Source organism: Haliaeetus leucocephalus, unplaced genomic scaffold (assembly GCF_000737465.1).
Source record: "Haliaeetus leucocephalus isolate CR32 unplaced genomic scaffold, Haliaeetus_leucocephalus-4.0 Scaffold536, whole genome shotgun sequence".
Taxonomy (NCBI): Eukaryota; Metazoa; Chordata; class Aves; order Accipitriformes; family Accipitridae; genus Haliaeetus; species Haliaeetus leucocephalus.
This window is the reverse complement of record NW_010972972.1, coordinates 1383973-1403239: the sequence shown is the minus strand read 5'-3', so window position 1 is coordinate 1403239 and position 19267 is coordinate 1383973. Positions and strand designations below refer to the sequence as shown.

The 19267-nt window shown below is 40.1% G+C and overlaps 1 protein-coding gene across 2 annotated transcripts in view; it reads left to right on the top strand.

Moving 5' to 3' along the window:
* The first annotated feature begins 1568 nt into the window (after window positions 1-1568).
* Window positions 1569-19267, top strand: part of SYTL2 (synaptotagmin-like 2) — a 46531-nt gene continuing 28832 nt past the window's right edge. For both annotated transcript variants that reach the window (XM_010576562.1, XM_010576561.1), the window contains exons 1-3: window positions 1569-2011; window positions 14818-14966; window positions 18149-18281. In XM_010576562.1, coding sequence (XP_010574864.1) covers window positions 1911-2011; window positions 14818-14966; window positions 18149-18281 — 383 coding nt within the window. In that variant the 5' untranslated portion in view covers window positions 1569-1910. The remainder of the gene's footprint in view (window positions 2012-14817; window positions 14967-18148; window positions 18282-19267) is intronic.

The window sequence follows — 19267 nt, the reverse complement described above, 5'->3', positions numbered from 1 at the left end:
CCCTGACTTTCCTTCCCAGAGCAGGGGCTGGTATAAAGGAAAAGGAAATGACTCAAATGGTTCCCTTCCTCTTGAGCTCAGCCTAACTAGTCAGAACAACATAGCAGTTCTGACTCCAACCAGCAGCTAACAGCAGCTTCCAGAAAGTTTAAAAGGTTTACTGTAAGAAACTTGACTTTGCAAACCTAGTACCTGACATTTCAGTGAGGAACGTTGTGCGTTTTGGGGGAAAGAGAATTTTGGTCAAAGGTCTGTTATAGAATTCCCATTTGAGGGGAACCTGAGGAAACAATCTCTTAAACCTGTTGCTTTTAGTTCCGAGTAGCATGTGAGAAGATTTTACGAGCAATACACATTTTTATTACAAATAGAAGACAAAATCCTGCAGAAAGAGTCATTGCACCAATTTGGGAACATGCTCCCTAAGTCTTGAACTGGAGCATACAAATTCCTCTGACACATTCCCAGCCTCCTCCCATGTCACTGCTGCAACATGTTACGTTTGGCAGGGTTCTGACAGCTTCCTCTAGAGTTTTCCTCCAGGGCTTGTGATGACTGCTGCCTTTCTCATTCCCTGAAAGGGGAAAGGAGGCTTTGAAGACTTGGAGTGGGAAGACAGGTATGGAGGGCAAGGCACACAGTTTGGTAGGAGTGGAGTAGGGTCCAAAAGTTCAATGGCTTGTCCTAATGGGATGGTTCTTTTGTTCTGTTTGGTTGGTGACTTGCCAAAAATGGTGTCCTAGAAATGTGCTAATGATAAGTAAACCAGCATGGCAAGCTTGTGAGTTTTAGCACAAGTGGTTGTTTTTTTTTCCTTTAAGTCTTCTGTTCCTGGAGTTCAGGCAATCTTTCTTTAAATAAACAAAATCCAACTTCTAGCCCTTGTGAAGAGAGTTCATGGATGTGATTCAAGTCTACACTGGCAGAAGGTGAGCGCCGCAGATACATGTTGGGCTGCCTCACTCTGCTGCTTTGCTGTGAATCAGGGCTGCAAGCAGCAATAGATTTTTTCTTCTGAGATACCTGGCTCTTGTCTATCTGTGTATTGATAGCCATAGACACAGATTTCTTGTGTGCTCTTGAATATAATGTCAATAGTTAGGACTACACGTTTTTGGTTTTGTGTTTTGTGGGTTTGGGGTTTTTTTGGTTTTGGGTTTTTTTTTTTGGTTTGTTTTTTTTTTTACTTTAAATGAATGTGATATGTGTTCTTGATTTAGTTTTTGGTTTTATGTTGGTATTTTTTTTCCCCCTTCCCTCTCCTACAAATTGTTCTGCTGACTTAAAGGTCAACTCAAAATGCACTTATTTTAAAGTGTTGTCATTTGAATGACACTTGATTCTGTGTTTTAGGGTGTGAGTTGTCATATTGGAAAGGAATATATTTTCATGGCCACCTTGTTCAAGAGGCCTGTAAAACAGGTTTGACTCGAAGTGACCATTTGAACTTCACAAAGTAGTTTAATCACACTGAAAAACTTGTTTCTTTTAATTAAAAATGCATACATAATCTACTTCCCTGATCCCTGATATTACAGCTTGTTCTTCCTTGTCTCTCTTTTAGGGGATGTTTTGTTTGTTCTTAAACACTGGATATGCTGGGTCAATGAACTGTTACTCCAGGAAGCAGAGCTGAGAGGACAAGCTGAGAAGACATCATTGTGATGGCAAGCAGGAATGCAACACTTTCCCAAAAGTCTTTCGTCTAGAGAAGCATGCACATACTCTACTGCAAGAAAGTAACATTTGGGGTTCTTAAGCCACTGACTGTAACGTGGTCCAGTTTTCTCAGTGCCTGCTGAAAAAGACTTCTCTTGTTCTATACCTTTAAAGTGGACTACAAGACTATCCTCCTCAGCAGGATTGAAGATCTTCCTGGACACTTTACCAGCCCCTACACACACGACAAGATGATTGACCTAAGCTTCCTAACAGAGGAGGAACAAGAGGCAATAATGAAGGTGCTGCAACGGGATGCAGAGCTTAAAAGAGCTGAAGAAGAGAGAGTCAGGTAAGGGATCTAGCACCACATGTTGTCCTGGGAAGACCTACACAGTTCATATACTGAGTTATTCAGAGCGCAGGAGTAGATAAAAACAGTTGTTGCTGGGTGCCCCATATTCCACAGTATTGGAGATTTTTACTCTGGACCAGGTTTAGTGTAGTCCCTGGATGAAATGCCTCTACCACACAAACAATTAATTACTGGCCAAAAGACTAACTGTTGATTTGGACCCTTACAATTCCCTAAGGGGCCAAGCAGACTTGGTACACATCTGGCTTGATACGCATCTGGCTTGGTTTCCTCAGAAAAGGATTCAGTTTGCAAGTATCAAAACCTCTGCAACCTGAACTAATGCATAAGTGGGGTGATTTGATTCAAAAAGAGCACTAGTGCCCCAAACAAACAAAAAAGTCAATATAGATGCAGTCAGCAATATGTCTGAATGATGAAGTTATATGTCAAACATGTAGAGCATTGGAGCTGCAGTCCAGAGGAGGTACCAACGGTATGCTCTATTGGCAAGAGAAGTCCTTGCAATCTCTGGCTAAAGCAGAAAATTGCTCCCTGTTTTCTTTGTGGTGTCACAGACAGAACAATGTGTTGCTATTGTGGAGTGTTTTCTGTTCTGGGAGGTTTTCCTAGAGCTACTTTTAGCATAACTGCCATGAATAGAGATGTATGCATGGAAAGCAGCATTGCCCAGATGACCTGACTTTAAGAAAGCCATCTACACAGGTACAAATAGCAGTGGAATAGTGGTTTCAGCTAACATTGATAGCTACCTGCTCAGGAATGAGAATTTCAGTAGTTGGGCTTTTTTTTCCAGTGTGAAGGAAAGTATCCATTATAGGGTACGCAAAATGACAAGTGGCCGAATAATGAAAAACGGAGCCTTAGATGTTGAAAGGTCAAAGTACTGTAACACAAACAGATGCTTACAGGTCTCTGCTGAGGCAGGATTTTCTCTCATTGATTCAGTAATCTCTCGGATTCTTTCTCATTGTGAAGTTCCTCATGAAGACATGTATTTCCTATTTACGTGGTTTGAAATTATTCCAACCGTGATGCATCTGTGATGCTTCTCTTCTGCTGAGAAACATTTTTTAACAAATGCTCTCTGTGTAGGCATACCCTGAAGCAAATGAAACAGCAGCCTGCTACTTGCCCCAAGAGCAGTGTTCATCTTGCTGCGTAGGCTTGTGCAGCCTTGGGGTTGTTTGGTCAGCGTGTGGTCAGCGCGTTGTTGAGTTATTCCTCTTGCTCCTTTAAGTGTAAGAGCAATAAAGGGCAAACCAGTAGCTTCTCGTTAAAAACGCTTCTCCTCTCGAGGCATTTGCTTCACTGAGGACTAAAGGTAAAATCATTACAGGCAATGTTCCCAATTGTTTTTTTCCCACTATCTTAATGCAACCTGAGGAGGAGATGTTTTCACCACATAGTTTTGTCTCCTGCTTCAAAAAGCAGAAAACTGACTTTGCTGTAACAGAATGGGCATTTTCTTTTCTTTACTGTAGATAGAAGAATATTGACTTCAGTTTTGGAATGGTACAACAGTGCCAGGTCTGAAAGTGCTCAGGGAAAGTAATTGTAGATGTGAGTTTGAAAACAGCATCTGGGGAAGGGAACTTTTCCTGGAACAGAAAATCAAAAAAGCTGCTCTCAGTAGTGGTCTGAAAAGGCTGTCAACAAGTATTTTGGTCTGTATAACTTCGCTTTTGCCATTTGTAATTCTAGTTCAGGAGGGTGTGGTAGAAAATGCAAGGGACTGCAGGTTGTAGCAGCCTGTAATCAGCATGTTTGTTTCTACAATAAAATGTCTCTTCTGGTTTCTGAATATTATAACTTCTGAGAAGCTGGAAGCTTACATCTGAAACTGATTTTTCTACATAGATGTGGCACATGGAGCTTGCTTCTTATATATTATATATTAAAACAGTACCTGAATTATATCTCCAGACAAGGAGATATAATATTTTAGTTTGAATTCTACAGCCTTGCACACCTGGAAGATTCCAAGAGCTGGGATTGAATGTCATAATACAAACATCACACCCTGACAAAGTGTTGTTTGTATATGTATATATTGGAAGTCTTTTAATGTGATCTTTTTCCCTCTAGAAGAAATTCTGAGGTTTGAAGGGTTCTAATAATCTGTTCCATCTATGGAGTCTGTGTGCTGTGTTCCTGGAGTGTGGACAAACTGGTAACGTGACAGAATCTTCTTTGAGCAACTTCCTAGTGGAATTTTACAAATCACCTGATGAAGTCCCATCTCTGTTAACAGCTTCTAGTATTGCTTATCTGTAGTAAACCTGTGCTGATTGGACTGGCCCATGCAGCCACCTTAGGCAGTCTGCTTTAATTCTTGGTTTGCTGAGTGCTGTAATAGGTGTTTGCCCCATCCTGCAGCTCCTCTTCTGTTGGTCTGAATTGGGCTGATAGTTATAGGAACAGCATCGTTTTGGGAACAGCATGCCTGCTTCCTACTTGACCTCTGCTGAGGTTTGTCCCAGAGGAAAGGGGATATTTATGTTTTCTTCTCATGGGCAAATGGGTGATGAAGAAATCTCAGATGACAAGAGGGTGTGATGCAAGGAAATCAAAAGACAGTGCATCCTTTTTTTTTTATTCCTAAGGCAAGAAGAGGCCTCTCTTTGCTTCATTACCCCAGGAGCTGCTGCCAGCCCCTGAATGGCAGTGTTGCTCAGGAGGGGAAAACCGGTGTAAAATGGAAAAGCTGATTGACAGCTTGTCATGACTAGAAGCTGGTTTTCAGCTTATTGCTGACTGATTTATTTTTGGGGTTTTTTTTGTCCTTATTCCTGCCCAGGAATCTCTGATATACCCTGCTCCAGCTGGGTTTTGGGTATTGAACAAATGAGAGGGCTAAGCACATTACTGAATTTCCTGGCAGTAGCTTCAGCATAGCCCCTAACTCTTCTTTACAATTGTGTAGTTCAGAATTAACACAGTTTTGGGCCCTTTCTGGAGACAGTAACGTGGAACAGAAATGTATCTGTCTGTGAAGTTCTGGGTTGTGGTTGGGTGACTCTTATGTGGTGGAGTGGCTGGCCCCTGGCACCAGCGTGTCTGAGGCAGAAAGCTGTTGTGGTCGCCCTTGCAAGAGGGTTCCCTGCTGTGGCTATCGGCCTTCCCAGCAGAACCTCCTGGCAGTGCTGTTGCGGGCTGTGCTTCGGATTGTTTGCTCATTGTGTAAACTGAAGGAGGCTAATGATAGGGGAAATTCTGGTGTGGAGTTGTTTGTGTGGTGGGTGGTGACTGCTGTGCACCAAACCCCTTTAATACATACATTGGTGTGGCATTGCGAAAAAGAGAGAAAGCTTCAGGGGTCTGATTCTGCTGGGTGCTACATACGCTTAACCTGTCTCATGATGTTCAGTGGGACTGCATGGCTGTTGAAACCCTAGTGTAAATGTGTGGGGTTTTTTATTTTTTTATTTAAATTCTGGTCAGCTTTAACAGATATCTTCTTCAGTCACTTTTTAAGGCAATTTTCCTTATATTGTAGACTGTCAGAAGGAAGGGGGTTTTTGTGTGTTGTTTTTGTGGGTTTTTTTTCCCTTTAGGATGGGATATATTTAAGGTATTGGGGTGAGCTGAATATTGGCATTGGGGGAACCGGACTTAACTTCTGTAGTGTGAAAATGGCATTCAATTACTGTCACCAGAATACATTCTTAAAATCTTCATAAAATACTTTTCTGTTAGATGTAGCAGTTTTGAGGGTGTGCTTACCAGAGGCAAGGTTCTTGGTGCAGATAGTTTTGAACCTGGGTGCCAGTTCAAGTTTAAAGGCTGATTGAAGACAGAAGAGTTTAGACATGCTGTCTTAGAGGTGCTGTCAAAGCTAACCTTCTCATTTCTGAAAAGAATTACCCATTTTTTTCTACTCTGTCTCCAGGGTATTTCTTCCAAATGTTCTAGAAATTTTTAAAATGTGTCCTCAGTATTCACTCAAATGATTGTGGCAGATTGGTAGTGCCTGCATAGTGAGGTAACTAGGGACCAATTATAACTTTATAATTTTGAAGTATCACTCTCATTGCCATACAATACCTAGGGACTCTTTCTAAAGCTCAATCTCTGCAAAAATGTTCATTTTACCAGTTCTCCACCCCTTTTCTTATAAGCTCCTTAATATGTCATTTGCACTACTTCATGATAAAAGTTTGGGCATCTGTAAATGAATGGAAGAGTAACATGTGGAGGAGTTGTGGCTTACAGGCAAGGCAAGAACATAGTATGTTTGTATGTGCTCTACATTGTCCTGACCAGTAAACAGAATGGCACTTTGTATGTCTAACTGAGGTCTCTTAGGCTGGCCATCATCCCTTCTGATCCACACTGAATTTTTTTTGAAAGCTTGCTCTGGATGAGGGATGCCACAAATAACAATAACTTTCTCTAAATTTAGAGCTAAGGCTATGTTAAGATCCTGTCTGAGCAACATGGTTCTGAGGTTCTTCTCAGGGTACTGATGTTATCCTTAAGCCTTGGTAGATTTAAATTAGTCTAGTAATAAGCAATTGTGGCTAATAAGAAAATAAAGCCTACAGTTCTTGTGGAGCTTATTTTAAAAACAGATTTAAAAAAACTAAACTCACTTTGAGGCATATTTAATTCTTGTATTTTTAGGTCATACATTTGTGTCAACAAGGAGCTTGCTTACAATGTATGCAAAGGTTTTTAATCTGAAATTAACTCTACCCTTGGCATTAAAAAAAAAATCTCCGTAGGTTGATTTTATTTTAAGAGACTAAGAATTAGGTGGCTTGAACTCTTTAGCTGAAAATTCAAACTGAGAGGTCTTAGTATCTCCTTTTGTCAAACAGAATCTGCTCTCACAATCTGCTCAGACATATTATAGGGGAAATAGAAATTAATTGTTATTAATTGAAACTCATGCTATTTTTATAACTAGTTCTGAAGTCATATACCCATGTCTAGTGGTCGTACCCAGGACTTCTGATTAACTTTTAACAGGCTTATTTGTTAGTAAATATAAGGTGCTGATGGTCATAAGTGTATACATGAGAATGTGTGCTTGGAGATTGCCTTCAGCCAAATCAGGGACATCCTGTAAACTCTTTCCTTGTGCCCTTAGTTGACTGATTTCTTTCTAGCTGGGCAGATCTGCTGGGGGAGAAAGCCCCATTACACTGTGAACAACCTGGAGTGCTCCCTCAAAGGAGCTTGGGGATAAGACTATGCTTGCCTGCTGCCCATACTTTTCTTCCTTCCTTTGCTTGGCTTTGTGTAGTGGTTGCATGACATGAAAGCAGCTCAGAGGCATTTCCCATTGCCAAAGACAGAGGGGATCCAGCATGGCAATTCAACAACAAGCTTTCTTCAAATAAATGAAACTTGGTCTATATTTTTTTTTCCTTTTTTAGCTTTAGCAGTTTAAAAAAGATTTTATTTTTTTTAAAATGCTTGGTTTAACGTGTTTATGGGGCAGGATTTCTGAGATATTTGGCAGTAATCAAAGTATCAAGTGGCACTCACACTCACAGTTACTGATTTCTCATATATGTAAGTACCTAAATACACCCAGATGAGAATGTTCCTCTTTGGGCTGTAAGATGCACCTGTCCACGTGGAAAAGGATAAGCTCATGTCTTCTGGATTAATTCCCCCTTATGGATGTTGCTTAGCACCAAATGTGACTTTCCAAATGCAGTGAGTGTTCAGGAAATCGAGCAATTTCATTCTCTAGCAAATGTGCATGCCATTATTTATACTTTTTAACAAAGCCAACTGACATAAGAATGACTGTGGGTTTGGTGGGGAGGTTGGTTGTTGCTCTCCAGAGATATATTTAAAAAAAACCCACCCAAACAAAAAAACCCCAACAACAAAAAAACCAAAGCAAAACAAACCCACCCTATTCTGAGCAAACTCCTTTTTTTGCCTAAGTCTCCATTTGTCACTAGACAAACAAAAAAATAAGGGAGTATATATCCTCCAGAAAGCTTTTCTGCATCCTCTACGTTTTCTGCCAGGTTCATCAGAGCAAGGTAACACTGAACTACCTTGGTCTCAGCCCTCCTTGTGAAGAGTCAGTAAGAAAAGCAGGACTGTTCTCATGCTAATCTGGTGAGACCCCTTAACTGGGGTTAAGGAAGTGACCCTACTTACTGGTCTTGGTAACAGATATGGCATTGGACTATACTGGTAACTGGGCTGATACCTTTTCTTCCCAATGTTGATTGCTAACTGGTCTACTAGTAGCAGGTGGATTATTTGACTGGATGATGCCTGTTTGGAACAGCTAGTGGAGCAGGGTGGATGGAGCTTATTTTGTATGGTAGAAGAGTGTGCTTAAGGGAAAAAGTGGATACTAATAAGGTTTTTTAACCTCTAAATTGAGTACTCCCTCAGTAAGTATGGTTTTCCCTACAGTACAAAAATGGTCTTGGTAAGACCTATTACGTGTTTGTACCTGGGACTGTGTTGTGTTATTGTGTGTCAAATTGAAGCTTTTGTCTTCAGAGTAGATTAGTCTTGATTTGTAGCTTGCATGAAATCCTAAAATGCAACCTATTCTTTAGCACAGCATGAATTTCTTGGAGATGCCCTTACTGGCAGTATGAAGAAAGCTATGATGCAGGCTCTTCTGCTCGCTTACAGTTGCTTGTATGTGTCCTCTGGGTTGTCATTTGATCAGGGCTGGTTTTCTGCTTTATACACCTACTTTTAAAGCTTAAAGTACTGTGAACACTGTGTTTAAGCAGAACCTGTGAGTGAATGCACATACTTTCTAGCAAACTCTCCTCCCCAGATTCAGATCATCCTGTACTGCTGTCCAGGCTGACTCTAATACCAAAGATGTATTGTCACAGGATAGCTGTTCCTTCATTGTGAAGGCTTTGTTGTTTGCTTGGGTGTTTTGTTTTTTTTTTTTTTTTTTTTTTAACATGGCAGGTTTACTTGGGTTGTGTATGAAGAAGGGGGGGAGGCCATTGGGGAGCCTCTATGCAAATCCTTTAAAACAAGCAGACAAACTAAACAGTGGAAGGCTGTTACAGAAATGAAACAAGTGGAAGGTAATAGAAACTGTTAAGGCTGACAGACCTTTGAAAGGCTCCCTCCTGTACTCTGTAACCTCAACAGTCTTGCTACAGATTTCCTGAATGGAATAAAGTTAAATTTCCGTGTAGTAAGAAATGCCTAAACAAATTTACATATTCTGTGTGTTTGCCTACAGAGTATCTAATTACATGATTTATAACATATTACTTGTAAAATGAAGCTTACTTCAAACTTGACAGTGCAACTACTAATAGGAGAAAAAGTCGGAGTGCTAACTGTAGGTGACATAGTAGAAAAGCATATAAAAATGAAGGACTCCATCTTCAGTGCAGAATGTATATATGGTTTAAATGAAATAGGGGGACAACATGGCAGTCTGATGTCTCACGTGTGGCTGTCTTCTGGGAGAGAAATTATGTATAACAGGGTTAACATGGTCAGTGTGTTTCACAGACACTTGCTCAGCACAGAGGTTGGGATCATAGTTTTGGTTCCAGATTCTGGTGGATACCATATTTCAATGGGCAACGGAGCTGCCTGCTTTCACTTCTTCGTCTCCAAAATCAATTGACTTGTCTCACACCTACAAGCATGTAACTCATTCATTCTAATGCTCCAGGGCTGGATATGTCTGTCTTCCATTCTGACTTCAGAATAAATGTCAATTTGTCTTGTTAGTCATCAAGACTTGTGCTGACTACAGCCTAGTTAGTTCTCCAAGGATCCAAAAGCAAGATACTAGCTGAGATTAATTCATCAGGGTATTGTTAGTAGACCTAACACACCCAGACTTCTGAATAGGCATAAAATGGAAGAATGTGCATGACTACAAACAGAACGAGATTGCCTTTTTCTCGTGTCTCCACCTAGTACCTACCCAAAACCTCACTATCCAAAGAGACCCCAAAGGCAAGAATTAAAGAGGTGTTGCTGATGAGGTATCATGATGACAAGGATGGGGAAAGGTTGCATAAACCCATTGGTTTGCTTTATTCTTCCTAGTATAGCCCTCAACCAGTATAAAATGATACTGCTTTATTGCTTAAAAAACAATCAAATAGTAACTGATTTTTATTAAAATCATGTGTGTGCAGCTACCATGCAAAAGTAATAATCCATATTCCCAACTTGGGACTGCCCATTACAAACATTTTGGGTGTAGTTCTCTAACAAATGCCAGAACAGACTTTTTTCCTACGCCTTATCTAGATATGTGCAGACTAAAAAGGCATGCTCATGCAAAGTGGAATGTTTAAACAATTATTCCTTTTGCCTTGAAAACCTTTTGTGGCTGTTTTCCACTCTCAAAGAAGAAAAAAAAAAATCTAATCAGCAATTTTGACATTTATGCCTGGTCTAATATCCTTTTACTCCTGTTCTTGCATGAGTGATACTACAAAAAGTTTATCTTGTCTATGTTTGGAAGGTGAGCCAGAACTTAAATAATTTGTCATCTTTTTGTTGGTTTGGGGTTTATTGTTATGCTTGCAGCAAATAGAATTGAAGGTAAATTCCTCAAAAGTCTCTCTCCATCTACCTTCTCCACTCATTTGGTATTTCATTTGCAGGAGGGAGGTTTTAGAAGTGAATTTGTAGCTAAGGTATCAGGCTTTTAAAAGCCTTTATTTTGCCACCAGTCACTGGGATGCTTTTTTTCATATGTTCAGAATAGGGTGTGTGAGACACTAATGAATCTGTCTCTTTGAGCCGTAGACTCTGATTTAAATGCTTCTTAGTTTGCCACAAGAACTCCCCAAATGTGCTGGTACCACACAGACTCTCCTGTCTGAAAAAGCTCAGTTTAAGCTGTCGATTGAGGAATAAGGCAATAAAAGAAGTTATTAAAATGTCAGTTGTCACATCTTGCAAATTCTGTGGTGGTTTGTAATACGGACTATGAATAAGAGGGGTACAGGGGAAGGAGTTAAGAGACACTGAGGAGGTGTAGCTGAAGTTTTAGATACAGGTATGTATTGCTAGATACTGTTTTACAAAAAGAGAAGCAGAAATCATTATCACTTTGCCCTAACATGCAATGAACTATTACACAAGCCTACAAAGCATAAGCTAAACCATTCTGTATTTGCTGATAGGAAGGTAGACAAGGACTGATTATATCAGAGCAGATTTCCTGCCTTACAGTGGTACCATGTGATTTAGCCCACTATCAGATATTCTGGAGGTGTGGAGAAACAACCCAATTAATACATGTGTAGATTTTTTGTTTGCCTGCAGAGTGCCAGACAGTTGCTTTGTATGCCCAGTCAATGTAATTCTGCATGTACTTAATACTGAGTGGGATGAAAAATTTGTCTGTCATCTTGCCATCAAAAATATTTCACCTAGGCATAGTGGCAAAATCATATTAAGTAATGGGAGAACTCAGGCTTATTTTAAAAGTGGATTTTAGAGTGAATTCCTTTTAACTATGTACCTTCATTTTGCTGAATTCAATGTTCCTGTAGAAGAAAAAGACACTAGCTTTTTTATAACTTGAGGCTGTTTCACTTTAAAAACTGCCATATAGGCTAACTGGCATTTTAACAGACCACTTACTCCAGAATACATGCTTACATCATATGTAAAGCCGTTATTGCATTTTCTTCTGATTGCAAACTTGGCAACTGAGCCTGCAATCTGAATCTTACTCTGGACACCTACTAGTTCTTCGGTCACCGAGAGGAAAATAATGTAATGACAACTTGGTTAGCCTTTCTGTTGACTGGGGAGCTGGTGCAGAATCAACTGTTGGCTTCTGATCCTGTTGTGGCGTGCTGGGAGGTGTACATAGCAGTGGAAAAACATGGCTACAGTCTGATTTCTCCACAATTCCTTTCATGGTAAACCACAATCTAAATCTAATGCCTAGCAGTGAAACAGGCCCTCATAGTGCAAGCAGTTTAATATTACTGCTAAGGCTGGCTCATAGCAGAGCTTGAGAATTCAAGTAGCATTGTAAAAAATTTGTAACCTCAGCAGCTGTTTCTGCAGCAGGTCTATGATGTGTTGGTGAACGCAGGCTTCTTAAAAGTTTTTTTCCCTGCAAAGACCTAGAACTAATTGTCTTTCTGATAATGGAAATCTGCTTCTTTATTTGTGACTGGGGAAAGCCTGGGAATAACTCTTAATATTTATGTGGCTCTTAGTTCCTCAAAAGATGGGACTGAGAGGGTAAATACTTCTCTTGAAGAGATGAGTAAGCCAAGCTAACAAAGGTCAAGTGCTATCAAGGTGAGAAGGGAAGGCAAAAGAAGTAGTTTAAGTCAGCTGCTGTGAGCTTCTGTCACTTCTTATCATACAAGCCCTGTCAGCTAGACAAGCCATTTGTAAATTGGAAGCATGTTTATACCTTTGTTAGCAAGCATAATTATCTCCTAAAGCCTAGAAGGCCTGTTGAGCTGGTGGACTTAAGGTATACTAACTTCCATAGGCAGCAAGCCAGGGCTGGGAGCAAGGTGCCTGACATTCACTTCCAGCCAAAGTGACAGCTGCATTGGCCATAGGTGACATTTAGTGAGTCTAGAGCCATGACAAATCCGTGAATCTGTCCTGCTTATGTTATGTTAATTGCTCGCAGATCTGAGAGTCCAACAAGCAGGTAAGTAGGCTGATATAGCTGAGAGGCCTGGGATCCTGTCCTCTTCTACAGTGATTTATTGGTCTGAGCTGATTTGTACAGCTCTCCTGCCACACCCTAATTTCAGTGGTTGAATACAAAGCCAAAAAGGAGTGAGCAGTGTCTGGGGCAGAAGGGTTAGCTCAAACAGGGTGAGGGCATTGAATACTTGTCCTGTGACTCAGTACCTTCCCACTAGAGAACCTCCCTTGCCATGTGTTGTCATACTGCCCTGAAGCTCTAGCTGGGGTCAGCTGCCCTGCAGGCTGTACAAATAGCTGAAAAGCCAGTCTCTAGCCCTAAGGAGAATCTCTTCTGAGAAGACAAATAACACATGGGAAAGAAGGTGAAAGGGAGAAGCAATCACCTGTGTAAGAAGTTCTTGCGTGCCCTATTTCTACTATTCATACTGGCTGTGTTCATAAACTGGCTGAGCAATGAGGAGTTGACTCATACCTGAGTTAATATATTTGCTTGAGGACAGAGGGAAGCTACTGCTGTGTTCCTGTTCCAACGTGGAAGATCTGCAGAATATGTAAAGTGCATATTTTGGCTCTTAGAAAAGCACAGAGTTATAAGCAAGAGAGAGGGCCAAATTTTAAATGGCCCAGTAATGCTATGGACTGTTGAATCTTGGCATTAAAAACGCCAATGGTGACCTCAACTCCTGGCAGCCTCAACTGTGTGTAGCTGATTTGAGACAGAGAAGTTGTTTACACACCTTGGAGGGACTCGGTGTTGACAGTACTTTCAAAAAGAAGTTTAGGTATTCTAATATAGCTGGTGCATTCAAATAAGCTTTTTCATTTCTGGCCATACAAAGATGAAGAAGTTGAGTGATAGGTGAGAGTGGTCTATCTTAGTGTGGGAGTTGGGACTGGCTCAGTGTCCTTTCTCTGCTGTGAATGGTTGTCTGTACTTGACAGTCAAATCTGGAACCTATAATAAAAGGACTGTCATCATAGCTACTTGATTGCACTAGAAGTTCCTTCTCCTAAACTCATGAACAATATAAAACTGGCAGGAACCTCCTTGGGGTTGGACTAGATGACCTTTAAAGGTCCCTTCCAACCCAAACCATTCTATGATTGGCCATCAGGCTTGTGGAAGATAGCACCATCCCACAGAACTGTGGACTGTGTTTAGCCTTAAAGTCTCTGAGTAAGTTGATTTGTTTTGAGTTCTCCCTTGGGCTCTGTTATTAGCTTGTTTGCTGAAGGCAAGGACATAAATGGAGAAGGCAGATGAAGCCTGACTTGACTTTTTTGATTAAGTACTCTCTAAATCTGTGTAGTAACTTTCCTGGTCTGCAGGTTAGTCTCCAGGCCATGCATAAGTGTATACCTAATGTGTTATATGCCTAAAGAGGAAAGAAAACAACCTTTCAAAGTGGACACAGCAACTCCTTATTCTGTTGAAGTGTGCTTCATAAAAGCAGGGTGACCCTGAAGCCTGAGATCAAATTATTAAAAATTTGCTTCATGGTATTTACAATGGGTGCAGTTTATGTAATGTATACATGTAGGTTAATAAACTGTAAAAATTTATTTTGTTTCTTCTTCCATTTGATGCTGTCTGCCTTTGTAACTCATTGTATTCATATAAGGATTTTTGTGCAACCTATGGAAAAAATGGCACCATCTTTACGATGCACTTTTGGAATGTGTGTGTAAAGGTAGTGCCATGTGAACAGTCTGAAAAAGCATCTTCTGAGTGCCAAAACTGTCATGGACTTAATTTTGGCCCAGATTTCTTATGCTGCCCTGCTAGCTTATCTCAATTTTAACCTTGGAAAACTGGCCTCTGGAGGCAAGAAGTCAAGATCTGCAGTTACCAGAGACTTTTCCAGGGCTGTCTCTGCTCGAGAGTTTATCATAGCAAAGTTGGGGTTTTTGGTTTTTTTGTTGTTGTTGTTTTTTGAAGAGTTACTTCAGCTGATGCTTTGAGGGTAATGGGGCTGAGGGTCTTCCCTCCCCAGCTCATTGTCATCCCTCATAATTAAATAAGGAGACTAACAGGTCAGAAGATGAAAATAACAACTCCCTTCCCCAAAACAACAACAACAAAAATCTGACTTTTATTCTGTTCACACAGGTAAGTAGATTTTGTGTGTGTCTCACTTATTCATTTTTCTCTTCCTCAGGCATTTACCAGAAAAAGTCAAAGATGATGTTCAGCTAAAGAATATGAGCGGGCAGTGGTTTTATGAAGCAAAGTCAAAGAGGCACAGAGATAAGATACATGGAGCAGATATTATTAGAGCGTCCATGCGCCGGAAGCCTGCCACTCTTGGTAAGCATTTGGTTTGTATTTTATTTTGGAAAGGCTGGCTCTTACTTAACTAACCTCAGACACTGTTGCCTGTGAAATACAAGAAGAACATTGGTATTTCTACAAGCAGAAAATGATGCAAAAAAGAGATTTCCCATATAGTTTACAGTGTAAGCTTTCCTCTCCCCCAATGCTATGTATTAAAGACAAAATTCTGTGTGATGACTGCTAAGGGGAGAGACTGGCTTGTGTTTATATGTAGGACTAAAAGGCCTCTGCACTCTTGGACAGCATTCTCATTTCCATTTTCGAGGCCCTGTGAGCTACCCTGGAATGTGCAAAGAATCAGAGATTGAGGAAATTGCTCTTTAGTATGGTTTTCCAAGATTTTGGGTGCTCACTTTGAGACCTCTGAGGCGTAATGGTAGGCATCATGAGCTAGAGGTAGTAGTTATAACTACTGAAATATATGTGCTGGGAGCTCTGGCAGCTAGAACTGGCATCCAGTGTCCATGTTAACTTTAAATGCCCCCACCTAAATATTAGAAATATTTGTTAAAGCCAGCTGTGTTCCTGTGCCAGGTAACAGTTGCAGACATTAGTTTAGTAGTACAGATAGGTAGTAGTATATTGTGTGTAAACTGAGTAATGTTGACAAGCTTAGTGCTCACATGATAATAAATATTATATTCTGAAATTCTTATTTAAAAAAATCAGAAAGTGGGAAGATAATGCATTGTGTTGAACATCAGAAGTAAATATAATGTTTTGCTGGAGAGAAACGAAACAAAAGAGAACATAAGAGCTGCACTACTGGACCTGACCAAAAGCTTGTCTCCCCAGCACCCTGCCTCTCAGAGTGCCTGGCAGCATGTGTAGGCTCCAAGGCCAGGACCAGCCTGCAGCCAATTGCACCTCAGGCTTTTTTGAAATAGAGCCAGTATTTCTGGCTTATTTTTTTTCCCCATTAATTTGTTCAAGAAGTTCTTTAAGGCCATGCCTCTTTAACATTCACCATGTCCTGTCTCAAGGCATTTTAAAATTAAGGTTTTCCACATCAGAAGTGGCCATTTCCTTTTCTGGTTTTGAACTGATCACCATTAACATTATCCCTGGGAGAGAAAGGTGAGACTGCACCTTGAGTCCTGTGTTCAGTTTTGGCCCCCTCACTACAGGGAAGATATTAAGGTGCTGGAGCGTGTCCAGAGAAGGGCAACCAAGTTGATGAGGGACCTGGAGCACAAGTCTTGTGAGGAGCAGCTGAGGGAACTGGGGTTGTTTAGTCTGGAGAAAAGGAGGCTGAGGGGAGACCTTATCGCTCTCTACAACTACCTGAAGGGGGTTGTAGTGAGGTGGTGCTGGTCTCTTCTGTCAGGTGGCTGGAGATAGGATGAGAGGAAATGGCCTGAAGTTGTGGCAGGGGAGGTTTAGATTGGATATTAGGAGAAATTACTTCACCAAAAGCATTGTCAGGCATTGGAACAGGCTGCCCAGGGAAGTGGTTGAGCCACAATCCCTGGAAGTATTCAAAAAGCACGTAGACAAGGCACTTCAGGACATGGTTTAGTGGGCATGGTTGATGGTTGGACTCAATGATCTTGAAGGTCTTTTCCAACCTAAATGATTCTATGAAAGTGAGCAGTTGATCTATATTCACAAAACCATATATAATATAGTATATAGGATTTTATAGACTTCTATTATAAATCTTTCAGCATCTGACTTTCTAATCTGAAGAGTCCTGGTCTATTTTGTCGTTCTTTGTACAGAAAGTGGTCTTTTTCTTAGAGAAATTGACCCCCATCGCCTCTTAATCTCCTCTAGTTCTACTAAGTCCTTTTGACTTAGAAGGGCAAGACTCTTATTATTCTTACCAGATTGTACTGAAATTTGCAGTCTTTATTTTTTTAAGTTCTGTTAAGGGATTTTGCTGTGTGCTAGTGGAGCAAGGAAGGTACTTCTCCCAATACTGTGGATGGACTACAGCTTGCTACTTTTTATAGGTTTTTTAACTACAATTTAGCCTTGTTTTCCTGTGTCTAATCCTGCAATGTTACACCTTCTAAATTCCTATATTCCCAGAGATGAGTTTGGATAATGGCAGTTAAGTCAGTTTGAGATTACTGTGTGATGGTTTTGGGTTTTTAAGTTAACAAGAAAAGGCCTGAAATGGAAAAGAATGCAAAAATTCGCAGGTGGCTAGTGCAGCATGTTTGTGGGTTTGGCTGGTTTTGGACTTGAAAGTTATGAAAATCAGCTGTAAAATTCTACCTAAATTTTACAGTAACTTAAAGGAAAGTACTTAAAGCCATATTATCTTAAAGGAAGGTTAATTACTCCCAATCTTATGACTTGAACAAAGGGGCATACTGGTTCATTCAGAACACTGTGCAATTGCTTGGTTTCAATAACTCATTAGATGTGAAGATATTTTTGCTTGCAGTTATGGATAGCAAAAGTGAGAATAAAAATTTTGCTTATTTTTGCATACTAAGAAATTCTTAATTTCTAAACTGTTGGAGGAGTGCAAAAAGCAGTAGAGGAAATAATGTAAATTAATGTTTTGACTCTGAAGGGGGTTATCAGAATAGGATTCCGTCCCACCCCAAAAAGAAATGCAAATGTATTTGCATTTGCTGAATGAGGTAGGGCTTTTTGTTTCTTTTTGTTTGGCTGGGTTTTTTTTATACTTGTTGTCTTAACTTCTTGTGCTAATTCTATCCATAAAGGATTAGCCACCTGCTCAAATCAGAATTACGACCAACTTCCAGTTTACTGCTGTAGGAAGGGAATAATTGATTTGATTAACTGAACTTCAATATATTTTCAGTTTCTTGTGGTTTAATTGCTTTTGTTTCCTCAGGACACCAAGGCTGAATTTTCAATGTTTGTCTCGCTGCAAGAACTACAGGATCAGTCTTTACCAGGGCTGTTGTAGAAAGCTTCTCCATTTAGGATCACTTTAAGGTCTAAAGTAGATGTACCTGGAATAGTAGAGTGAAGTATTCAGAGCAGTATGTGACATTTCTAGTAGCATTAAAAAAATTATTCTTCAGAAGGCACCAGGTCTGCTTCTGTACAAAAATAAAGTATAGTGGACTTTTGAAATAGCTGTAAGACTGAATGCAAATACTTTTATTTGTTTCTTAAGAAATCCTGTATGAACACATGGGAGACAACAATATTCTTGTTTCATGTTTTAGCTGAAGTAAGTCAGAACAAATCAAACAAAGCAAAGAACAGCTGGGTGAGCAATGTTAATAAAGAAGTTTTCGTGCCGCCAGAACTACATGGCATTGTGGAACATCCAGAAGAAGAACTGAAATCTGGTTCAAGGTAAGCTGTCTGTTTAATCACACTTTGTATGTATATATTAGGACTGGTGAAACTTCTGAGCTGTAAGTTCCATCCAAAATATTGTACTTGCCTTTCATTTCAAAGGTCATCAAATGTTTCCTCAGAATCACCCAAGGAATCTGTGCATGTGAAAGGTTGACAAATAGTTGTGCATTGTTAATTGTTCTGTATTCAAATGCAGAACAATCTTTGGTTTACCTCTTCAAGTAAAAAGTTGTCAATGGTGTATAGAATGGTCCCACACATGTTCTCATGTCACAGTTTAGTCTGGCTCTGAGAAGTGAGACCAGGACTTTCTGGTTAGAATGCTTGGCCATGATCAGTCCTCTGCAGTTAGTAATAGGGGAACAATAACCTCTGCATCTCCTCATTCAGTCACTTAATGAGACCAGACTATTGATTCAGCCTGAATTTTAAGCTTGGATCATAAGAAGAATCAGAGACTGAGAAATTGTGCTTTAGAATTTTCCAGATTTTTGGGTGCACAGTTTAAGATCTCTGAGACTTTTTAAGGAGACCAAATGTATTTTGGGTGGAAAGAACCAGAATCTTTGCATACTTGCAGAAAGTAAGTCAGATTCAAGAAAAATAAATGTCTTTCTGGAAGGGAGAGGCTACCACTCAGAGTAAGGCAAGACAATCAGCTTGGATATGCCTGAATGGCTATAGTTGTTGCAGAAAAGTTGGATGATAAGTAGTTTCTGAACTACAGAGGATTTTGTGTAAAATCACTCTATCTCAAGTCTGTAAACATCCCAAACAGCTCCATTTTGCTTTGAAATATCCTGAGTTGATTTCCAAGAGAGATGCATGTCATCTCTTTAAAATACCTACATGTAGTAATTCATTGGCTGTGTGAAAAGCTTTCAAAAAGCCTGCATTTGAAAGGGAAAATGCTGATCTCAGCTAGGGTGACAGCAGGTGGAAATGAAATGTCTTTAAATGGCCAGATTCCTCAATACCAT